The sequence below is a fragment of the Dermacentor andersoni genome, chromosome 7 (genome assembly GCF_023375885.2).
Source record: "Dermacentor andersoni chromosome 7, qqDerAnde1_hic_scaffold, whole genome shotgun sequence".
NCBI lineage: Eukaryota > Metazoa > Arthropoda > Arachnida > Ixodida > Ixodidae > Dermacentor > Dermacentor andersoni.
This window is the reverse complement of record NC_092820.1, coordinates 16,126,777-16,149,288: the sequence shown is the minus strand read 5'-3', so window position 1 is coordinate 16,149,288 and position 22,512 is coordinate 16,126,777. Positions and strand designations below refer to the sequence as shown.

General features: G+C 46.1%; 1 protein-coding gene across 1 annotated transcript in view; it reads left to right on the top strand.

The window, feature by feature from the left end:
* Nucleotides 1-22,512, top strand: part of Syx5 (syntaxin 5) — a 177,117-nt gene that overhangs the window by 21,752 nt on the left and 132,853 nt on the right. The window contains exon 3 of the mRNA XM_050182368.3: nucleotides 18,807-18,883. Coding sequence (XP_050038325.1) covers nucleotides 18,807-18,883 — 77 coding nt within the window. The remainder of the gene's footprint in view (nucleotides 1-18,806; nucleotides 18,884-22,512) is intronic.

The following is a 22,512-nucleotide window of genomic DNA, read 5'->3' as shown; positions in this document are numbered from 1 at the left end:
GCACCGACTCCGCCTTGGTGGCCCTTGCGATTAGCTTCGAAGCTAGGGAAGTATGGCGCGTTGCATAATGCCGGGTCCCGAAAATCAGCTTCGCCTTAATGCAGCAATGTTACGCGGTGAAGCATACGCGAAAGTGTTGCGGTGAAGCATAACAAGCATGGGAAGGGGCAATAGTCACGGGACACAGCATGTATTTCTTAATTGTATACGCGTCTAGCTGCCATCCCATGTCACCGTACGAGCACCGATATGCCTAATAAGTGTAATGGCAGGCCGTTTCGTATGTGCATGTGGCGTTTTGAGTCCTTAATGGCAGTAAAAGACTCATTCATTTTTTTGAACTGCCCGATTTTTCGGACGTTTTCTCGGCCTCTAGGTAGTCTGAAAAATCGGACGTTGAATGTAAAACTGACCAAGAGAATCCTTCAAATAGTTCGTGGAACAAAAGTGCGGTGGAAGGAGGACGAGAACAGAAAGGACCTCTACATTTAGCTTAGGGTAAATTGAACATTCTGATAACCTAAATTACTTCCATTTTACTTCTGAGTGATATGTATCATTACAGAGTACTGCTTTGGTGAAAGCACTACCATGTTTTACATGACGTTTGATGTGGAGCATGTCGGTAGCAAATAGCTCAAAAAAACAGTGTTGGCTGATGCCAAGATGCAGGTGTCTCTCATCCAAACCAAAATAAACTCTTTAAAGCAGAGAAATGCAACACTGAGGTGTTCTGCACGGGCCGAGAATATGTCAGGACAGTTGACGTTGACTCACGAGCTGTTGAGAAAGAATCTCACTTGTGGCAGAGTTCAGCAGAACTTTTTATTGGGCTAGTTGGTGCATATTACTGAAGTACTAAAAAGCGCCAAACAGGCGACACAAGAAGAGACACGGATGAGCGCTTACTAACAACTGATGCTTTATTGTCAGAAACAAACAATACATACGCAAATCTTGTCGAGCATGTCGGTAGCAACCTCGAAATCCATGGAATAGCAACCTCGAAATAGCAACCGTGGAGCTTCGCCGAAGTCGCCGAATTGCCGGTCTGCCACCGAAGATGGCTTCCGACGGCGGCAACCCGCCACCTTTTTCCAGCTACCCATGGCAGCCCTACATCGAACCACAAACCTTCGCCGGAAAAGCTGGGGAAGACGTGGACAGATGGCTCAGCTTTTATCAACGTGCAAGTCGGTTCAATGGCAGGAACACCATTGCCCAGCTTAACAACGTTGCCTTCTTCCTCAAGGGAATCGTGTCTGTGGGGCTTGAAAATGACAATGAAAGCATGACATGTGGGAAAAGTTCGTAGACGAAATCAGGAAGTGCTTCAGAGATCCGGCAGCTAAAAAGAAACGTGCAGAGCAAACCCTAATGCAGCGAGCCCAAGTTCCCGGTGAAATCTGCATGATGTACATCGAAGAAGTGCTTAAGTTGTGCAAGGCCCTGGACCCTCAGATGACAGAAGAGAACAAAGTTGATCATCTTTTAAAAGGGATCGTCGAGGACGTGTACCAGTTTCTCATTGACAAAGACAGTCTGGACTCCGTAAGTGACGTCCTTCGGCATTGCCGTACATTTGAAGCCTTGAAAGCTCAGCGTATCACACCAAAGTTCGGCTGCCTGCCCAACATAACCAACATTGCCAGTGTTGATGTGGTGCCAGCTCCATCCGACCTTGTGTCAGTTATTCGGTAAGGGGTGCGCGAAGAGCTTGATCGACGTGAGGTGGCTTCCCTCTCGACTCCGCCGGCTCAAGAGCCCTTTTCTCACTGCGACTGCCGTGAGACGTCCATCAACGCCGCCTCTGTAGACGCCTACAACTTCGCTCCTCGTTCAAGAGTGCCAAACCCTACTATGAACACGCATCCCAGTTATTAGTTCCACGACGGTTACTCACCTAGACCACCTGCAGTTTCTCGAGAGTGGAACAGCCGTGCCAGCTGTCCTACTACTGACAATTTCGGTGCATCCCGTGGGTGCCCCATCTGCTTCCAATGTGGTATTCGCAGTCATGTCGCCAGATTTTGTCCTCATCACCGTCACACGTCACCCCCGTTCCATAAGCGACCATGCACTTTTTATCGGCGTAGCAATCGGCACGGCAACGGGACACGCTGGCCTTCTGACTTTGATAGCAGGACAAACCACCAGGCGAATTACCGTAGCGACTCACCAGCTTCTGTGCGGAGCTTGATGCCGCCGCCTTCACGCCAGTGTAGGCCTCCACCTCCATGACGACGTCTCACGTCACCGCCGCCGGGAAACTAGGTGGTGCGACCAATGGAGGGAGGTTGCCAGTCATCATGAAGTACATGCCCCTATGCCTCCGCCAGTCACCATGTGTCATAACAAGATTCGTGTTTTAGTGGACAAGGTTGCTACGTTGGCCTTAGTGGACACAGGAGCGAGTGTCTCTGTTATCAGCCTGGATTTCAAAACCCAACTAGGCCATGGAGTGATGTTTCGCTGGGATAACGCTAATGCATTTCGTGCTGTGAGGGGAGAGTTTCTCCGACTTATTGGAGTGTGCACCGTGAACGTTTATTTCTCCGATAATGTGTATCAAGCCGAATTTGCACTGCTTGCTCAATCCCTGAGCATGTGCTGGTGGGCTAGTTGGTTAAGCGTGATTACAAAGACGAGGCCGAAGAAATCCACTCAATCCACTCACAACGTAATTCAGTCCAGTCCACTCCACTCCTCAATCCACTCACTACGTAATTCTTGGCCTTGATTTCCTACAACAGTGCGGTGCCACTGTTGACTGCAGTACTGGCAAGCTTTTCCTTTCTCCTCTTGCCAGCCAACCTGCTACCTGTTCACGCGCTCTTGCCGTCATTGAAGATGCTGTCCTACCAGCATGTTCCTTATCCAGAGTTCGAGTTGCTGCTTGCAGTGTTGACGCCGATACATTTGATGCAATTGTAGAGCCTGTGCCTTCGATAGTTGTCAAGAAAAGTGTGCTTGTACCTCAATGCATCCTCTCTTTGGCCTGCGGAACAACTACACTGTAGGTGTCAAATTTAGCCTTCCAGTCCGCGGTGCTACCCAGCGGTATGCTACTTGCCTCTTGAAGTCGATACCGGTCTCAGCATAGGCGCCTTAACTGATGACATGTCACACGAATCCCGAGAGCACGGGGCTGACCATGGTGTCTTTGAAGACTTGTCGCCTTTTTTAAAAATGATCAACAAGTCACTGTCTTCAGAGAAGCGTCAAGCACTGGTCAGCAACCTTAGCAAGCATGCGTCATTATTTGATTTCGCACAGAATGCTAGCAAAGTTCGCATTCCAACTATGCGGGCTCGCCACAGGATTGGCACGTGTCCACGTCAGAGCACAAGGTCATCGCTCAGCAGGTCATCAACATGCTAGCCAAGGGTGTCATCCAAGATTCCTCTAGCCCTTGGGCTGCGCCAGTCATCCTCGTGAAAAAGAAAGATGGGTCCTGGAGGTTTTGTGTCGACTACCGGTGTCTCAATTCAGGGATGAAAAAGGACGTGTATCCACTTCCCTGGACCAATGACATTATTGACTGCCTTCATTCCGCATCCTACTTTTCATCTGTAGATCTCCAATCGGGCATTCAGCTGATAAAGAGAAAACCACTTTTGTGACCCCAGACAGCTTGTTTGAATTCAACGTCATGCCATTTGGTTTGTGCAATGCACCTGCAACATTTGAAAGGTTTATGGACACAATACTGCACGGCCTGAAATGGGAGGTTTGTTTGCGTTATCTAGACGTCGTAATTTTTGGCTGCACTTTTGCAGGGCACAACCATTGACTGGACGTTGTTCTGACCTGCCTTGAACAAGCTGCCCTTACCCTCAACTCTAAGAGATGTCACTTTAGCCAACGAGAGGCACTAGTACTTGGACATGTAGTGGACAAGCAGGGGGTGCGACCAGACCGACAGAAAGTTGCTGCAGTTAGCGGCTTTAAACAACCGCAGTCACAACACGAGCTGAGGAGCTTCTTGGGTCTTTGCTCGTACCTCCGACGTTTTGTGCCCAACTTTGCCGATACTGCCTACCCTCTGACTTCATTGCTGCGCAAGGATAACCCTTTCACCTGGACAGCAGATTGCGATTCCTCATTTCGTTAACTGAAGTTCCTGCTCTCTTCCGGACCCATACTTCGCCATTTTGACCCCTGCCGCAACAGAATTGCACACCGACGCGAGTGAAATCGGCCTCGGTGCCGTCCTCATCCAGCGTTTTGGTGTCGCCGAGTATGCCATTGCTTATGCCAGCCGTTCGTTGAGCAAGGCCGAACAAAATTACACCGTCACTGAGCAAGAGTGTCTCGCTGTCGTCTTTGCAGTCCATAAGTTCCTCCCATATCTACGGGTGCTGCTTCACGATCGTTACTGATCACCATTCACTATGTTGGTTGGTTGGTCTCCGCAACCCGCCTGGCCGTTTTGCTCGATGGGCGCTACGTTTGCGGGAATTTGACTTTGCAGTCCATTACAAGAATGGCCGACATCATGTGAACGCCGACTGTCTTTCGAGGCTCCCTCTACCAACAAGTGCATGTGACGCTGACAATTTCGATGAGTTTCTGGCCGCCATCGACGACATTCTTTTTCCCGACCTGGCTACTTTCCGGAAAGAGCAGCATGATGACCACAGCCTGGATGCCCTCTTCGCCTCAGCTGCTCAACCAACAAGTAAAAATGGCTTTGTCATCCAACATGGCCGGCTCTACAAGAAGAATTATGCAGCTGATGGTGCCCACCTCCTCTGAGTGGTCCCTAAGAATTTGAGCACTCACGTGCTCTGTGCTATGCACGACGACTTGACTGCTGGGTACCTAGGTTTCACTAGAACATACCACCGCATTCAGGGCCGATTCTACTGGACTAGTATGCGATGGGATTCAGAAAAGTGTGTGGCCATTTGTAACAAGTGCCAGCAATTTAAGCGCCCTAATACTGCTCCGGTCGGACTCCATCACCCTGTGGTGCCACCATCTCCTTTCGAAATGGTTAGAGTGAACCTTCTCGGCCCATTCCTGCACTCAACAAACGACAACCGTTTTATTATAGTCTGCGTCGACCATCTGACATGTTATGCTGAAACCGCAGCGATGCCAACGGCCACGGCTCTTGATGTTTCGAGCTTCCTCCTGTCCTCCATTATACTGCATCATGGACCCCCTCATGTTATTGTGAGTAATCGTGGTCGTCAGTTCGTGGCCGACGTAGTCAAAGAGCTTTTGCGTCTCTGTGCTTGCCAGTTTCACCACGCGAACTCGTATCACCCGCAGACAAATAGTCTCGTTGAGTGCACTAACAGAACTTTGACCAACATGCTTTTGATGTACGTTGATTCCAGGCACAAAAATTGGGATGATATCTTGCCTTTTATCACATACGCCTACAACACTACAAAGCATGAAACTATCTCCTACAGTACTTTCCATCATTGTGTCAGACCACCCCGCAGCTTCCTTGACACCATTCTACCTTTTACTGCTCATGCAGACTGTTCTATTGCCCAGACTTTCTGCCACGCTGAGGAAGCACACCGCATAGCTCAGCTCTGTACGTTGGCCATAACGCCAATTCACGTCATAACAATATGTTGTATGACAAAGGGAACATAGTATGGCTTTGGACACCACTTCGCAAGCGCGGCCTGTGCCAGAAATTTCTGGCTCGTTACACCGGGCCTTTCGTCATCACCAATCGCCTAAGTGATGTGACCTATTCGATTTCTCATCTTGTTTTTAATGGCTACCAGTCTAAGAAGACGCAGCTTGTTCACGTCGCCTGCCTGAAACTCTGTCATCCCCGTGACTCCGAGTGGATGTAACAGTTACTCGCCCAGCGGCCTTCGTCTGTGAAGGGAGGAGTGTTAACGCTAAAGCTACAGAAAGAATAGAGGAAAAGGAGAATGAAGTGCGCTTGTCAGCAGCTGAGTGTTGGCGCGGCGCGTTTTCATCAACTCATCTTTAAATAAACGCACCCCATCATTACAATATATATTTTTTTCATGCTATATATGTATATCTTTCTTACCCATAACGAGGAGTGGCAGCTTCTGCATTGTTGCCATGTTCATCGCAAATGCAACCAATATTCTATTTGCTTGTTTTCCACCTGTGCACGATTCTCCCTAAAAGTTCGGTTCGGCATCATCTTAAAGTGACGATTCATCCATGTTGCATGTGTCTTCCAGGGAATACTCTCGCAAAATAATTTGCAGCTTGCCGCTGGCGCAGTCCTTCGTGCAGCTTTTGTTTGCTGCTGCAGCTTCACCAGAAACAACCTTTGTGGTTAAATTGTACTGTGTCTTAAATCTAGCCGGCCAGCCACTGCTGCAAACAAAACTGAAGGGGCCCATCTGTATGGCTAAGCACTGCGCCTTTTCGCTAAGGAGGGGTTCGGTTACACGCAAGTTTTTTGCCTTCGCATTATTTAGCCAGTGCACCAAAGCCTCCTCGACATCTGGAGGGTAACTTGAGCCTTTTAAACAACGCTTGAGGTTTGACGATGCACCACTCGGCACCTTCTCTCTCGCTGTCCAAGTGCCACAAACAGTAGCCAGTGGCAGGCCTTTCCCCCATGACAACACGGACTTCTTGCTCCATGTTGGATGGTATTGATGATCTCCAGTTTTTCTTTGATGCTTATCACGCGAGACTTGTCTGTTTGACATTGCGCGGTCCTGTCACGATCACGAAGTGTCCACAGAACATTGTCGCGAAGTTCAGGCGAATGTCCTGTCACGGTCACGCAGCATTCGCAGGTCACTCTTGCGAAGTTCAGCTCACGTGCAATGCAGCCGGTGAACAAAACAACTGCACACATGTGGACACTTCGTGGTTTTCGTGATGCTTTTGCCCACAACCTATTCGAACTCCAGGCCTGCACAAATAACTGACCTTTATGGGAGTTGCCTGCGCCCACTCTCATTCAACCGTTGGCCGTTGGTGTCACCTTTACGACCTGTTCGTCGACTACTCTACGGTTGACTGGGGCGGCGTTGTGATTAGACTGGCGGCTGTTGTGTTGTGACAAACTGCTTGTATAGTTGATGATTTTTGCGAACACATTCACATTGACGTCACAAGGCTTTGATTGGTCACTTCGCTGCAAAAGTTGACTGCCCGAACCATGAAAAATGTCGGTGTGTGCAGTCCGCTGCTCTCTAAAATAGCGTTAAATAGCCACTCCTATTGCCTTTTTCACACAGCAACAAACCGCACAGCTCTTGCACGTGAAGTCGCATTGTTTATAGAGCTCGTAATGTTCGCACCAGTTTCATTGTTTACATCAAAAAGTTCGCTCCTGCGCTTTTTAGAAACTGGAAACCACTGTAACGTTCGACGACAAACGATTACCACTACTTTAAACTCTTAAAAGTTGCCCGTGAGTGTGTTGCAGGTTCAAAACGAGAATTGCGCACATAGCTTTACTGTGTACGTACCTTTCGCATCACCATTATGCTGCCAGCATACCATGCAGAAAAGGTAGCTTTGCAGTTTGGAAAGAGTTCCATGACGCAAGGTCTGCAGTGCAGCACGTTTTAAAACACTGGAATCCCTCTTGCAAGCTTTCAACTCACCTAGACTAGACATCAAACAGTAATGAAAAAATGCTCACCTTTCCTTGAAACAGACTCAATGAATTTCGTGCATAATCGGGTGCAGGAATTACCTGTGAGAAATTTTACCATATCCTCTGTCTTTCATTACAGCATACAGCAATAAATCCTAATGCAACCTTTTATATTAGGTTAGCTGTAGCAAACTCAAGAAAGCTAGTTTATCCTAGGAATCTTTTAAAACAATTTTTTCAGTCTCTCACAGAGGCTAGAAAAGGGAAAGTTATGCAGTCTAGCATTGCAGCTGCCACCTGTGCTCATCGTTTTTTTTTTTGCACCGCTTCTTCTTCTTTAATCTCACTATTCAAACGCACAACATTCGCATATCTTGTTTTTTATATTTGTTAATTAATTCACCTAGAATAAAAGTGCTTTGTGCCTGCCGAAATTGCAGCAGAAGCGTTGGAATAGATTGTGGATGCAGACTATAGAGAACAGGTTGAACAGTGAGCAGGTGAACAGTGAACTAGCACCACTCTGTCTGTATGTTCTGTCCAAAGTGGAAAAATAGTTGAAGTAGACTAGTCGTGCTGGGCAGGGGACATCTATGCAGGTCTGGAGTTCAGTAGGTAGTGCTCTTGCCAGCAACAGTGTCATGCTGGATCTCGTGAGAGCACTCTCGCAGGCAACAGGATCTCACTAGGTCGCTCCGCCATGGCCTCCAAGATTACTAGTCCGAGATTGTGCGTGGACTGCTCGGAGGCTAGGCTTCTGCAATGGCCACAGATTTGTGCGTACGCATGCCATGCGTAGCTCACACATGGCGTGCCTCGTGCAGAATTGGTTGGCCGCAGGAGTGTGAGACTGCAACGGAGGAGTATGACGGACATTTGAAAAGAAGTGAATAGTATGCATTAACTGGCAAGTACATGATGTACCGCAGTGGCTTAAGTGGGTGCTAAATGCATTACATAAAGGGGGTAACTGAGTCGGGGATTCGTCTCAACTGTGTTTAATAAGAAACTATGGCTTAAGCGGGTACAGTTTAATGAAGTTCTAATGCATTTTCCTTAAAATCTCATGCATTCTGCAGATGCATCTTCAGTATATAGAACCATCGCATCAGCACACTAAATGCATTATTAATAAATTTAACTGCACTCACCAAGCAATATGTTACTACTTTCCTAGTCAGATTGACTTTGTATGGACTTTTGTTTTATTTATTTATTTATTTATATACCTTAAGGGCCCAAAAGGGCATTACATAAGGGGGGATGGCATACAGTAATCATGAACAAGAGTGGTCTTTCTTAACGAAGCAACATGTTGGGATGAAGGAAAAGCAGTCAGTTATAAAAAAATAGAGCAAAGACCACAGAATAAATATAAAAAAAAACATGTACATGTCAAAAGCACTACGTATTGCTTATACAGAATCAAATGTTAATATGACTAAAATTAGTGATCGGGTTCAAGGAAAGCAAGTAAAGCAGATTGGAAAGTTGATTGCTGTGTGTGAGCGACAATGCTAGCAGGCAGAAAATTCCACTCCTTGATCGACAAAACAAGGGGCAAATACTGATGTCTTTTTGTGCGCGAAAATATAGGTTTTATCTTATGTTCATGGTCAATGCGGGTGGAAATGTAGGAAGCCGGGTGAATGAAGGTTCGATAGAATGGCGAATCACTGTGGAAACCTGTGGAAAAATGATAGGCAGGAAAATTTTCTGCGCATGACAAGTGGTGAAAGATTGACTTCGTTTAAGGGAAGATACACTTTCATAATGAGAATAAAATGACTAAATGAACCGTGCAACTTTATTTTGAACAGATTCAAACATATCGATAAGGTTTGCTGTGTGCGGGTGCCATACTATTGAAGCGTATTCTAAGGATGGCCCGATTACAGTATTTACACGTGAAGCAGGGTGTCTACCAACCGGGAAAACTGGGAATTCTCAGGGAATTTGAATAGTCTGGAAATACTCAGGGAATTTGTGCTTCTATCAGGGAAAATTAGCTGTAACATTATTGAAAGGGAACGAAAGTCGTGTTAATGCTGGCTCTAGCAGAGGAATCGCAACGAATCGTCACTGACGCCGTGTCATCGGCGAGGTATTGCCAGAGTAGTTAACGACCGATTTTCCAGACGCCCGATTTTTTGGACATGCCCGATAATTTGCATGGCTTTGCAGCACCAACACGTACTCCACATATCAATCTATATTTCCCTGACTGCAGGTCTGAAATGGCATTAATCAAAGCCACCACCGCCGTCATTTTGATTATCTCGCCGCCTCGAACCGCCATTCTCACACGCAGATCCTCTGGCGGCCGTAGCCGCCACCGCGGCAACGTTAGGCCTAGCTGCTTCTACGTTCGCTTTAAGCTTCTTGCCGTGCGGTGCCTTGTTTTTCATTGAAAGAATTCGCCGCTGTCAGCAATGGCACTGACTCCGCCTTTGTAATCCTCGCGATTGGCTTCGAAGCTCGCAGAGCACAGCGCGTTGCGTAATGCCAGTCTCCGAAAGTTAGCTTTGCCTCACTACAGCAGTGTTGCGCGGTGAAGCATAAGCGTGGGAAGGCGCAATTGTCACGGGACACAGTATGTATTCCTTAATTATACACGCGTGCACCCCCGTCTCCTGTCACATTACAAGCACCGATATGCCTAATAAGTGTACTGACAGGCCTTAAGAGCTTTTTTGGATGTGCCTGTGGTAATTTTAGCCCTTAAGGGCAGTTAAGACATGCATTCATTTTTTTCGGACTGCCCGATTTTTCGGATGTTCTTGCGGCCCCTAGTTAGTCCGAAAAATCGAACGTTGACTGTACAACTGACCAATAGGATGCTTCAAACGATCCATGGGGTGAACGCGTGGCAGAAGGAGGACAACAGAAAGGACCTATACATTGAGTAGTGAACGGGATAGGAAGCGTGCCGCCACATCTTTCAAGGAGCTTGAGCTCAAAAAAACAGTGTTGGCTGACGCCGAGATGCAGGTGTCCCTCATCCAAACCAAATAAACTCATTAAAGCAGTGAAACCCAACACTGAGATGTTGTTTACTAGCTGAGAGTATGTCAGGACAGTTGAGGTTGACTTCCCAGCTGCTGAGAGAATCTTAAGTAGTGACAAAGTTCAGGCCTCATAACGATGAGCTTGCTATCAGTTGATAGAAATAGCTCATATTCAAAAATATTTGCTTGTGTATGCATCTCCTTTTCATTCGTATTTGAAGATGTTCAACTAAATTTGGAATGGGTTCTACCATTTTTTTTCACTGTGCATCTTACTAACACCTTCCTTCTATTTTCTTTTTAAATAAAATAGATATTACTCCTTACTATTGCTAGATTCTCATCCGTGCTCTTGGGACAAAGGAATGACAACACAGTAGTGCAAACAATCACCAGGACATTTATTGCACCTTTCCTAGATCAATGCCTGCTAGCCGAGTTGCTATCCACAAAACATGCCGATGGGCGTGCGACAAATGTAAGAAGTCCGACTCACCACGACCGGATAACGAGCGAATATGTTAGCCCCATGCTGGATCCCAAAGCCTGGTCGTTCATGCGTATGGTCACGCGAACGGTGGCGCGTTTGAACGAGGCCTCACGAGACGGTCTCGTAGAAGCATGGATTGGTGCACTTGCGGAACGTCCATGCAGCTTGCCGATCCCGAACCAAAGAGGAAGCGCCTTCTCCTTTTCGCGCCCAAGTAACCCCGCCGTGAGGCGGCGTTAGCAGCGCAACACTCGCGCCATCTCTCGTACTGCGTTTTAACCATACCGAATTACAGGAGATAGAAGCTATGCAGGAAAACAATGTATCAGGGGACGCGTTAGAGTTGCGCATCCCCACACTTTTCAAACTGGATTAAGTCTTTTTTTTTTGTTTCATCATGCTTACTAGAGATTGGCAGCATCGGGCAACATGGCGTCAGCCTGTCTTAACATAAAACAAAGTTCTGACTCATTCAGGGAATTTTGCAAAGGTGCTCAGGAAAAACCTGGAAAACTCAGGGAATTTGGAAATGTCAACTTGGTAGACACCGTGCTAACCTGCTGTATACATATAGCACATGCGAAATTGGGGATACGGTTTGGTACACTACAAGCATGCAACACAGCAATTTGTCTAAACAGCACAAAGTGAATACCCAATTTGCAATCTAGCACATGTGCATCTACGGTTTCATGCAACAACTAAGAGTTCGGGGAATGCGACAGGCATAAAGTGCTCACCCGGCCACACATTCATAGGGCGCTCCGGCAATGTCGCCAATGGCTTTTGTGAGCCATGCTGTAATCACGGGGATGCCCGACTTCATGGATGCCATGCATGTAGCTCGTATGAGGCCAAATGCAGGGTCTGCGGTGTTTACATTAAGTTTTATGTTTTTAACTTAACATTCTTTTAAAGCTTATCCGCATTGTGCCTGACAAATGGACGAAGTGTTGGCATGCAGATAACCTCACGCATTCTCGCTCGTTATCCGGCACTCTGAGAAGTCAGTTGTCCATCCCGTTTGCAAAAATGACAAGAGAATGAAGTCTTCTTCAATCATATTTAAGGCAGGTCATATGTAAAACCAAAGAATGTCAATGCTTTCACAAAACGTGAAAGAAGCTCTGCAAACATGTCTCCACTCGATTTCGCCATACCAAAGCAAGGCTCGAGCCCAGATGTTTTCCAACGAAGTGGCGAGGCACAACTTCCCGTTTTTGTGCTAGTTGGCGCTCTGACTTCTGCAAATGGTCAATGGCACACAGTACGTATTCCCTAATTTACAGGCATGCACCTGCCGTCTCCTTTCACAGTACGAGCACAGACATGTCTAATAAGTGTACTGGCAGACCTTCAGAGCTTTTTCGATTGTGCCTATGGCGACTTGAGCCCTTAAGGGCAGTAAAAGATATGCATTCATTTTTTCGGACTGCCCGATTATTCTGACGTTTCGCGGCTGTACGGGCCATGAAACGTCAGAAAAATTGATTAGGAGGATGCTTCAAATGCTACAATTGACCTACAATTGACCAAGAGGGTGCTTCAAATGGTCCGGAGGGGGAACACATGGTGGAAGGAGTATGAGAACAGAAACAACTTAAGCATCGAGGAATGAATGAGAAATGAAGCGTGCCACCGCTACTTTGAAGGAGCTTGAGCTCGAAAAACACAGTGTTGGCTGATGGCGAGATGCAGCTACCCCTCATCCAAACCAATATAAACTCTTTAAAGCAGTGAAATGTAGCAGTTAAGCGTTGTGCACAGGCTGAGAGTATGTCAGGACAGTTGAGGTTGACTTACCAACTGTTGAGAGAGAATCTAACTTGTGACAAAGTTCAGGCCTCATACCACTGAGCTCGCTATCAGTTGATAGAAATAACTCATTTTCGAAAATATTTGCTTCTGTATGCATCTCTTTTTATTCATATTTGAAAATGTTCCACTTGATTGGCAATGGGCTTTACCATTTTTGTTTTCGAAGATATCTTATTTGTTGTGCATTTTACTAACCCCTCCCTTCAGTTTTCTATTTTGAATAATATAAACACTACTCCTTACTATTCAAACTGCATTAAGTAGTTAAAAAAAATTTTTTTTTGACATGCTTACTAAGCAGTCAAAGCAGCGGACATGATATCAGCCTGTCTTGACATAAAACAAAGTTCTGTGTCACTCGGGGAACTTTGCAAAGGCACTTGGGGAAAACCTGGAAAAGTCGGGCAATTGGAAAATGCCAACTTGGGAGGCACCCTGGAATACCTTCAGGGACCCTGGGGTGTTACAGAAGGGAGTGGTAACAATAAATACAAAAAAAAAAACAATGCAAATATCAGGTAACATTCAAGCGCATTTTTAAGGTCACTGGGATCTGTAATAAATACATTGGCAGTGGGCAAGTTGTTCCAACAATTCTAAGTTTGAGGAACGAAAGAATGAAAGTGTTGCTTAGTGTGACAACGAGGAACAAACACTTTGACAGTGGTCGATACGAGGTATGGATGGAGGATGGGAAAGTGACTCTTGCTTAAGACGAGCGTTATGGTAGTAAATGTCATGAAATAAGGAGATATGCTATTTTTCTGTGTAAAAAAAGGAACAGAAGCTGTAAAGCTGTTTTTATAGATGAAACACTGGAAAGACCGTAGTAGTTGTTAATGCAAGTAGTTATTAAGATTAATGCAACAAAGACAAAGGTCATGATATTTCATGCGAAAAACAAAGGCAATATTGAACCATAATATAATTTTTGAGCATTGAGAAATATGGATTGTTGAGTTACAAAATTCTTGGTGTATATTTTACATCTACCTTAACTTGGAATACACATTTAAGCTATCTATGCAAAAAACTAACCTCTGTGACAGGAGTACTATGTCGCCGTGACATACTCCCAGCAGCCGTTGAACTACAGATATACAGTGCAGTCCACTTATAACGATACCACATATAACGATACATCGGTTATAACGATGGGTTGACATGAGAGTGTCATTTTATGCATTAGGTCTATGGGGAAAAAAACAACATAATGATAGGTTATTCACCGGATATCGGATATAAAGATCAAAATTTTGCAGTCTGGACGGCATTTTCCGTGCCAAATAATCGTAACATTTGCGTTGCTTAGTTCCCTAAAACGAACGGTGTCGACACGAGGCAATGTTTACCTCTGTAAGTTCCTATCTGCCACCATTACTGCGCAGCGTGTCCTGCCCCGCCCGCGTCCCGCAGAGTACCTGAGTAGGCGCAGCGCGCCACAATATAGTGCTAGCTGCTTCATGCGCGTCGGCCACAGTCGCTCCGAAAGAGAAAAAAAAGCAACAAGCAAAGCGGCCCGGTGGCGCCCGTCCCGCACTCAGTCTCTCTCTAGCGATAGCAGGCTGACGCCACCGAAGCAGCGTGCAACCAACGGTACAACCCAGTGGACCAGTTCGAAGATGGCGCCGACCAAGCGCAAAGCTGTGTTGCTTGACACGAAGATGGATATTTTGCAAGACTCTCAACGCGGCTTCAGGGTGAGCGCTCTCGTGAAGAAGTATGAGCTCGCTGAGTCGACGATATCAACCATCTTGAAAACCGGCAGCACCGCGATTGTGAAGGCAGGAGCTATCAGCGCCCATGCTGATCACTGGAAAAGGGTTAGAGACCCTTTCTACGGCGATGTTGACGAGGCGCTTTACCAGTGGTTCATCAGAACCCATGCACATAATGTGCCTATTAGTGGGCCAATACTTGCCACCAAAGAAAAAAACTTTGCTTTTCTTCTGGGACGCCCAAATTTTCAGCCTGGAGGAGGCTGGATTCAGCGCTTTAAAGAGTGGCACGGAATCGTTTACAAAAACGTGGTAGGGGAAGCGGTGTCTTTAGACACACAGGCAAAGCAGCAGTGGCCGCAGACAAAGCTGCCCAGCGTGCTGGAGCGCTACGCGGAGAAGGACATATATAATTGCGACGAAACTGCTCTGTTTTTTCAAATGTTGCCGTCGAAGACTCGCGCTCTTAAAGGAGATCGATGCCCCGGCGGGAAGCACTCGAAACTTAGGGTGACTGTGTTGCTGTGCGTTTGCATGGACGGGAGCCATCGTCTAAAGCCTTTCATGATCGGGTGATCAAAGAAGCCAATGCGATTTAAGAATCGGCACATCCCGGTCCGCTATCGCAGCAATGAGAAGGCGTGGATGACCCGCGACCTGTTCGAAGAATGGCTGCTCGAATTCGACAGTATAATTGAAGGCCAAGGAAGAAAAGTAGTGTTGCTACTTGACAACTGAAGCGCACACAGCGTTAACCCAAAGCTAACATCTGTTGAATTGATGTTTCTGCCTCCGAATACTACGGCAGGCCTGCAACCGTTGGACGCCGGCGTGATCGCCAACTGTAATGTCCTGTATCGGCGACCCATGCTGGAGTGGATAATTTTAGCCATTGACCTGGCACGTCCTGCTCCTGGCATGTCGGGTCATGCAGACGGGCCCCCTGACTTGGCATTGACCTGGCATTGACCTGGCACGTCCTGCTCCTGGCATGTCGGGTCATGCAGACGGGCCCCCTGACTTGGCATTGACCTGGCATTGACCTGGCATTGACCTGGCATTGACCTGGCACGTCCAGCTCCTGGCACGTCGGGTCATGTAGACGGGCCTCCTGACCTGAAGATTAGTCTTTTGAAAGCTGTGCGCTTTGTTTATGGTGCATGGTATGAAGTAAAGCAGTTAATCATATACAGCAGCGACAGTGACAACGAGATTGACAGTGGCTCCTTGACCCCGACCTCGATGTCCACGCAAAGTGCACTGTCGTCGATCGACTCCTTAATTGATTTTATGCATGCTTAAGGATTGCCGCCAGTGTTTGCGCAGCAGCTGGAATCCATGCACGTCGCGGTTGTGAAGCTGAAGCTGCCGCAAAAGCAAGTGCAGATTTTGCTTCGAAAAGGCGGGCTTTGTGCGTCAGGACAGACTTCCCCAACTCACTGAGACCAACACGGTGGAAGCCGCTGACATAACCGAGCTCTGGGAGCTCGTTCCTACTGGTGACACAGGTGGTGCGTCGATGGAGGAGTTTTTGACTGCAGACAGTGCTGCCTCGTTCTGCGATGAGGTCACCGATGAGGCGATCGCCGAAGAGGTGCTGTCTTGACAGACAGCAAAGTTGTGCGACGGTGGCGACGGCAGCAGCGACAGTGACAACGAGATTGACAGTGGCTCCTTGACCCCGACCTCGATGTCCACGCAAAGTGCACTGTCGTCGATCGACTCCTTAATTGATTCTATGCATGCTAAAGGATTGCCACCAGTGTACGCGCAGAAGCTGGAATCCATGCACGTCACGGTTGTGAAGCTGAAGCTGCCGCAAAAGCAAGTGCAGATTTCTGACTATTTCGGCTTGCCTAACCCTCGACATGGTCATTGACGCTAGAAATAGTTTGTTTTTCACAGCCTGCTTTCTACATCATCTATTCTTTAGACCAAGTAGCGAATTCGAGTTCGGAGCTGCAAAGGTGTGTACCGGGTTTCTTATTTTTTTAAAAATAACTGCAGTCCAGATATAGTGATCATCGGTTATAACGATCATATTTTTCGTCTTTCTCGATATTGTTATAAGTGGACTGCACTGTATTACGCTCTTTTCAATTCACACCTAAACTACTGTGCATTAATCTGATGTATGACAACTAATGCCAATATAAACAGACTTGATATTACAGAAAAAAATTATTCGTCAAATGGGAAAGTTGAAACCTAGGTCTATGACTAGAGATGCTTATAAATTGTTTAATATATTGTCAGAGGAGAGCACCTTTACACACACCGTTTATTATATGTGATGCAATTTTCTCGCACATTAGTAAAGAACTTATCTGATCAATTAACCCTGATCTCTGATCAATTAACCCTTCAAAGTGATCTTAACCATGTAAAGCAATGGTGCGATGATTGGCTCATGGAACTTAACCCTCACAAATGCAAAACCTTATCTTTCAACCGCCGCCGCTTTCCACTTGTTTTTTCTTATGCGATTAGCAGCGTTCCGGTCGAAGCAGTTCAATCGTTTAAGTATCTGGGAGTCACTTTCTGCCATGACCTTTCTTGGGCTTTGCACGTCACTAAAGTCATATCATCTGCAAATAAAACACTTGGATTTTTGCGACGTCATCTACATAACGCACCTAAGAACGTAAAATTGCTAGCTTATAAAACTCTCGTGCGAACAAAATTGGAATATGCTTCACCAATTTGGAGCCCACGACAAGCTTATATTCAAGACGCCCTTGAGTCACTTCAAAACCGTGCCACTAGATTCATTCATCGTTCGTATTCTTATGATGTGAGTGTGTCATCACTAAAATTAGGATCTAATTTACCCCTTCTTTCATGTCGCCGCCGTATCGCCAGTCTTTCTTTATTCTATAAACTTTTTCATAGCTCGATGGGCATCCCGCCATACATTGTTCCACCAACACGCATATCTAACCGCACTGGTCACCCTCTTCAAGTCGCGCGCCCACGTGCACGCACCGTTACCTTTTCTACGTCATTTTTTCCTCGTACAGCTGCTGACTGGAATGGCCTTCCGGGCGACACCGCTGCCATCCCTTGTCCATCTACCTTCATAGAAAGCGTCACCAATCACCTTTCACCATAGATTAACACATGGTTTCTCCTTATTTCTGTGTAACCCACCCCTTATGTAATACCCCGTTACGGGGTCTTTAAGGAATAAAAATGAAATGAAATGAAATGAAATGAATATCTAGCATGCTTAGAATACCATCATCCTAATCTAAGCACAAGGAATTCTAATATATGGATTACTCCACATTTCCATACATTCTGCTACAAACACTAGTCGCTAGCCTACAACTTGCCGTTTATTCTCAACAAATATGTAAATATTGCAGACTGCAGTAGCAAGCAACTCTGACAATATTTTGTTCAGTTATATTTTGTTTTCGTTGTCTCTTTTTTTTGCATTTGCATTTGCAAACACGCATTTCTTGCAGAAATGCATGCCTTTCTGTTCTGCATATGCATTTTCTGTCATTATTACAGTGCATAATGACATACTTATTTGTAATGCAGTCATGATCATGCACACACACACAACAGTGTTTTTATCATGTGCCAAGTTGATGTTGCCATGTAAGGTATTTTAGGCCCCGTCAAGCTACTATCGTAGCTTTTAGCCCAAAATGACCATCCAGTTCTGTTAACTGGAAAATAAACATTGATTTGATTTGAGTTAGAAAAAAATGAAGCATGCACTGCGATTTTGTACAGTTTCAAGGTAGTCCGAATTAAGTTGGAGAGTTGTCTGGATTAACTGATGTGAGGCCAAACGCATCCGTATTAAGGAGTTTCATTGCAATTAATAATGCATACGCCTGCTGGAACGAAAGGAACAGTCTGGATTAGCCAATTTTCCAAATTATTAGGGGCCAAATTAATGAGTATTTACTGTAGAACAAACCCAGTGACACGAGTTGGAGTGAAACAGGTTAAGTGGCACATACGCAATGTCGCATACCTGTGACCCAAGTTGGTTTCGAACCCGATTCCCTGTTCACAGCAGCACGATGCTCTGACCATGAGACCATGGACAACCCAGCAACCCAAGTTGGTGGGAAAACGGTTAGAGACACACGCAACCAGACAGCTATTAGAAAGTGCAGGAAGTACTCTAGTAATGCTAATCACAAAGCTATGCCTGAAGGAGTGTGTGTTTGCAGGCCCTGCAGCAGCATCGGATGCGCCGCCCTGGCGACCGAGGGGCCCAGGAGTGGGGGCGGTTCATGCACGCCGCCAAGTGAGTATGCAACAAGTACCTTTGGCTAAGGTGCGAAGTAAATATCTGGGGTGGCTCAGGTGCACCAGCTGTGTCAAAGTGCTATACTCGCAAAATGCTGTGGTGCTGAAAGTGCCTCCTGTTGTCTATGTGCTGCTCCAAAACTTGGAGCTCGACAACCGGGATTTCAGCTTCAGGCCTGTCACAGTGGAATGCGACAGCTTCATAACAAATCCAGGCATTGTTAGTTGCATCTTCAAGATACTGGGGCATGCAGGCTCAATGACACAGCTCCTAGCCAGGACTCCGTGAAGGCAACATGGTAGTCGGCACAGGCAAGCATTCCTTGCACTAATGTGGCTTCCTGCCAAGAGAGCTGCAGTGCCACTGCTAATTGCTTTACCAAGGGGCAGCTCTATCACAGTCTGCCACAGTAACATACGCCATAGCCGCCTATATTTTATGATGAAAGCCCTCATAGGTCGAAAAATTTATCTGGGTGTTATTGAAAAATTGACCCTTCGGCATTATGGCCCCAAAGTTACAGTCACCAAAATTGATGGTGCCACTATGTTCATTGGTGGGACTCGAACCCACGATCTTTGGTGGAAATTGAACCCATGACCCTTGGTGTTAATTAAGGCAAAGTTAAGGCACAGCTTATTAATGTAGTCAATTAAGGTGCTTGATCCCATGACCTTTGGTGGGACTAAAATTCAATGGGACCAACATTGATGGTGCCACCATTGATAGTCAAACTCATGACCATTAGTGAGAGTCGAACCCACAACCTTTGGTTTTAATAAAACCACTCGAAACCACAACCTTTGCTGGGAGTCGTACCTTCGAATTCTGGTGGGACCACAATTGAATGGCATCGAAATTGCTGGGGCCACCATTGATGGTTGAACCAACGACCATTGGTGGCAGTTGAACCCACAATATTTGGTGTTAATTAAGGTAAAGTAAATAAAGCACAGTTAATTAAGACAGAGTTAATTAAGCCACTCAAACCCACAACCTTTGGTGGGAGAAAAACAAGTAACAGGAAGTAACAACGCATTAAAATGAGAATGTCAAGTAATTTAATAAATGTGTCGTGAGTGTGCACACTTTTGCCATCATCCCCTTTAGCATATGCTCAATGACTAACTTTTTTTTCGCGCCCTTTCAGTGGCAATGGAAACAAAGTGCACCGTCCGTTCCACCTAGTTCATGCACTTGCCACCAGAGTGTGCTGCCTACCCATACCCAAATAAAAGCAGGCAAGAGATTGATACGCATCGATCTGTTACAGGCATAGATAGGGGTACAAGGTAGATACCCAGGTTTTGAGGAAGAAAAAGATTAAGTACATGTAAACAAGAATGCAAATAATGAAAAACATGTACAGTACAGTGAAACCTTGTAAACCGTAGTTGGCAGGAGCTCGGAAAAACTGCGTACTTAACGGTAGTACTGCTTAACCGAAATAGCATGAGACCACCTACTTACCTGTCAAAAACGCAACTCGGGGGGAAAAAACATGCAGTATTTATTCACTTCTCGTGACAAAAGTGTTATTTTCGTTTGATGCCGCCGCGGCCTAACAGCGATGACCGCGGCCTCAAACTTACTGAAGCTGCAAGCCAGGTTTTCAGCCAGCTCCCTGTTCTCGGCAAACATTCGCATGGCAGATTCCTCATTGTCATTGCATATTCTCCGTGGACGGGCGCGGTAGTGCTGCAGATGTCACAGGGCACCTTTTTCATTGCGAGGTGCTGTTCTCGTCGCGATGATTGCATTCATGAGGCTGACGTAATGCACATCTTCTGCCACTGTCGGGCCTGAATCGCTCGTGCTGTCGCTTTCCGTGTCATCCTCATCACTGTCACTAGGCGACACTTCGGCAACAGAGCCAACATTGGCGAAAAGTCGAACCTCGTAGCTGACATCTCTTCGCGGTCGCGGCAGCGCTGCCAAGCAACTTGTTCGCATTCCAAATGCCACACACCGTAGTCAACAGTAGATCCCTGTCACATGCCAGTGCTGACTTCTTCGTGTCATGTTCGATGTGTAATAGCTTGAACACTGTCTAATTTTTCTTCTATGCTCGGCGTCTTTTTTATTCGAGCTTTGGCATGACGAGAGTCCTTGTTTGCACGGCGCCACTACGCTCTCTGGCACGGCGCCGAAATGATGTTGATGTGGCTTCATGCGCAAACGCACAGGGTGCTTGGAGGCCGTTGTTCTGATACATGTTTGCGATCTGTGAGGCTTGTTCTGCCGCACGACCCGATGGAGATGACACACTGCCATATTCGCCCGACGAAAAGTGTAAACACTAAGTGTTAACTGATACTTATGCAATAAGCTGTTACGGTTTATGCGGGTACAAAACACATTATGTTCAATGGCTGCTGAGTCGGGGATTTGACTTTACTACTTTTAGAACGAAACTAGTGTTTACTGTTTAAGTGGATATGGTTTAACGAAGTTTTACTGTATAGCACATCTAATTAACTCAAGCAGGCTAGGTGACTTATTTGACACTGCCCCGTTTCAAAGGGGATGCCAATGAATCATACCCAGAGCAGATGACGCTGTTTATGTGGGTGCTCGTTGTGACATGTATTGAACTTTGAATAATAATAAGTTCGCAAGTTAAATTGACATTTGTATGTGATGTGCATTGGAGCTAAGCAAAACATGGCAAGATGTGGACAAGCAGGCCCTCTACTTTGATATCAAGCTCACAGTTAGTGTCTTTCCTGATTGCAGTATCATTTCAAGAACTTAGGCAATGTTGTTTGTCTGTCACCCTCATTGTCATCATCACCATCATCAGCCTGTTATATGTCTACTGTAGGATGAAGGCCTGTCCCTGCTATCTTCAATTACTTCTGTCCTGCGCCAACCGATTCCAACTAGCGCCCGCAAATTTCCTAATTTCATCGCACCATCTAGTCTTCTGCAGTCCTCGACTGTGCTTCCCTTCTCTTGGCACCCATTCTGTAACCCCAATTGTCAACTGGTCGTCTAACTTGCGCATTACATGGCCTGTCCAGCTCCATTTCTTTCTCTTAATGTCAGTTAGAATATCGGCTATTCCTGTTGGCTCTCTGGTCCACACTGTGCTCTTTCTGTATCTTAACGTTATGCTAACATTCTTCGTTCCATCGCTCTTTATGCAGTCCTTAACTTGTTTTCGAGCTTCTTTGTCAATCTCTAAGTTACTGTTCCATATGTGAGCATCGGTAGAATGCATCGATTGTACACCTTTCTTTTCAATGATAGTGGTAACCTTCCAGTCATGATCTGCTAGTGTCTGCCGTATGCACTCCAACCCATTTTTATTCTTCTGTAAATTTCCTTCTCATGATCAGGGTCCCCTGTGATTAGTTGACTTTGGAAAACGTACTCCTTCACAGACTGCAGAGGCTGACTGGCAATCCTGAACTCTTTCTTGTTCCCTTGCTCGGCTATTGATCATTATTGTTGTCTTCTGCATATTAATCTTCAACCCCACTGTTACACTCTCTGTTAAGGCCCTCGGTCATTTGTTGTAATCATCCCCAATTGCTGAACTGGACAATGTCATCTGGAAGCCGAAGGTTCCTGAGATATTTGCCATTGATCCTTACTCCTAATCCTTCCCAGTTTTATAGCTT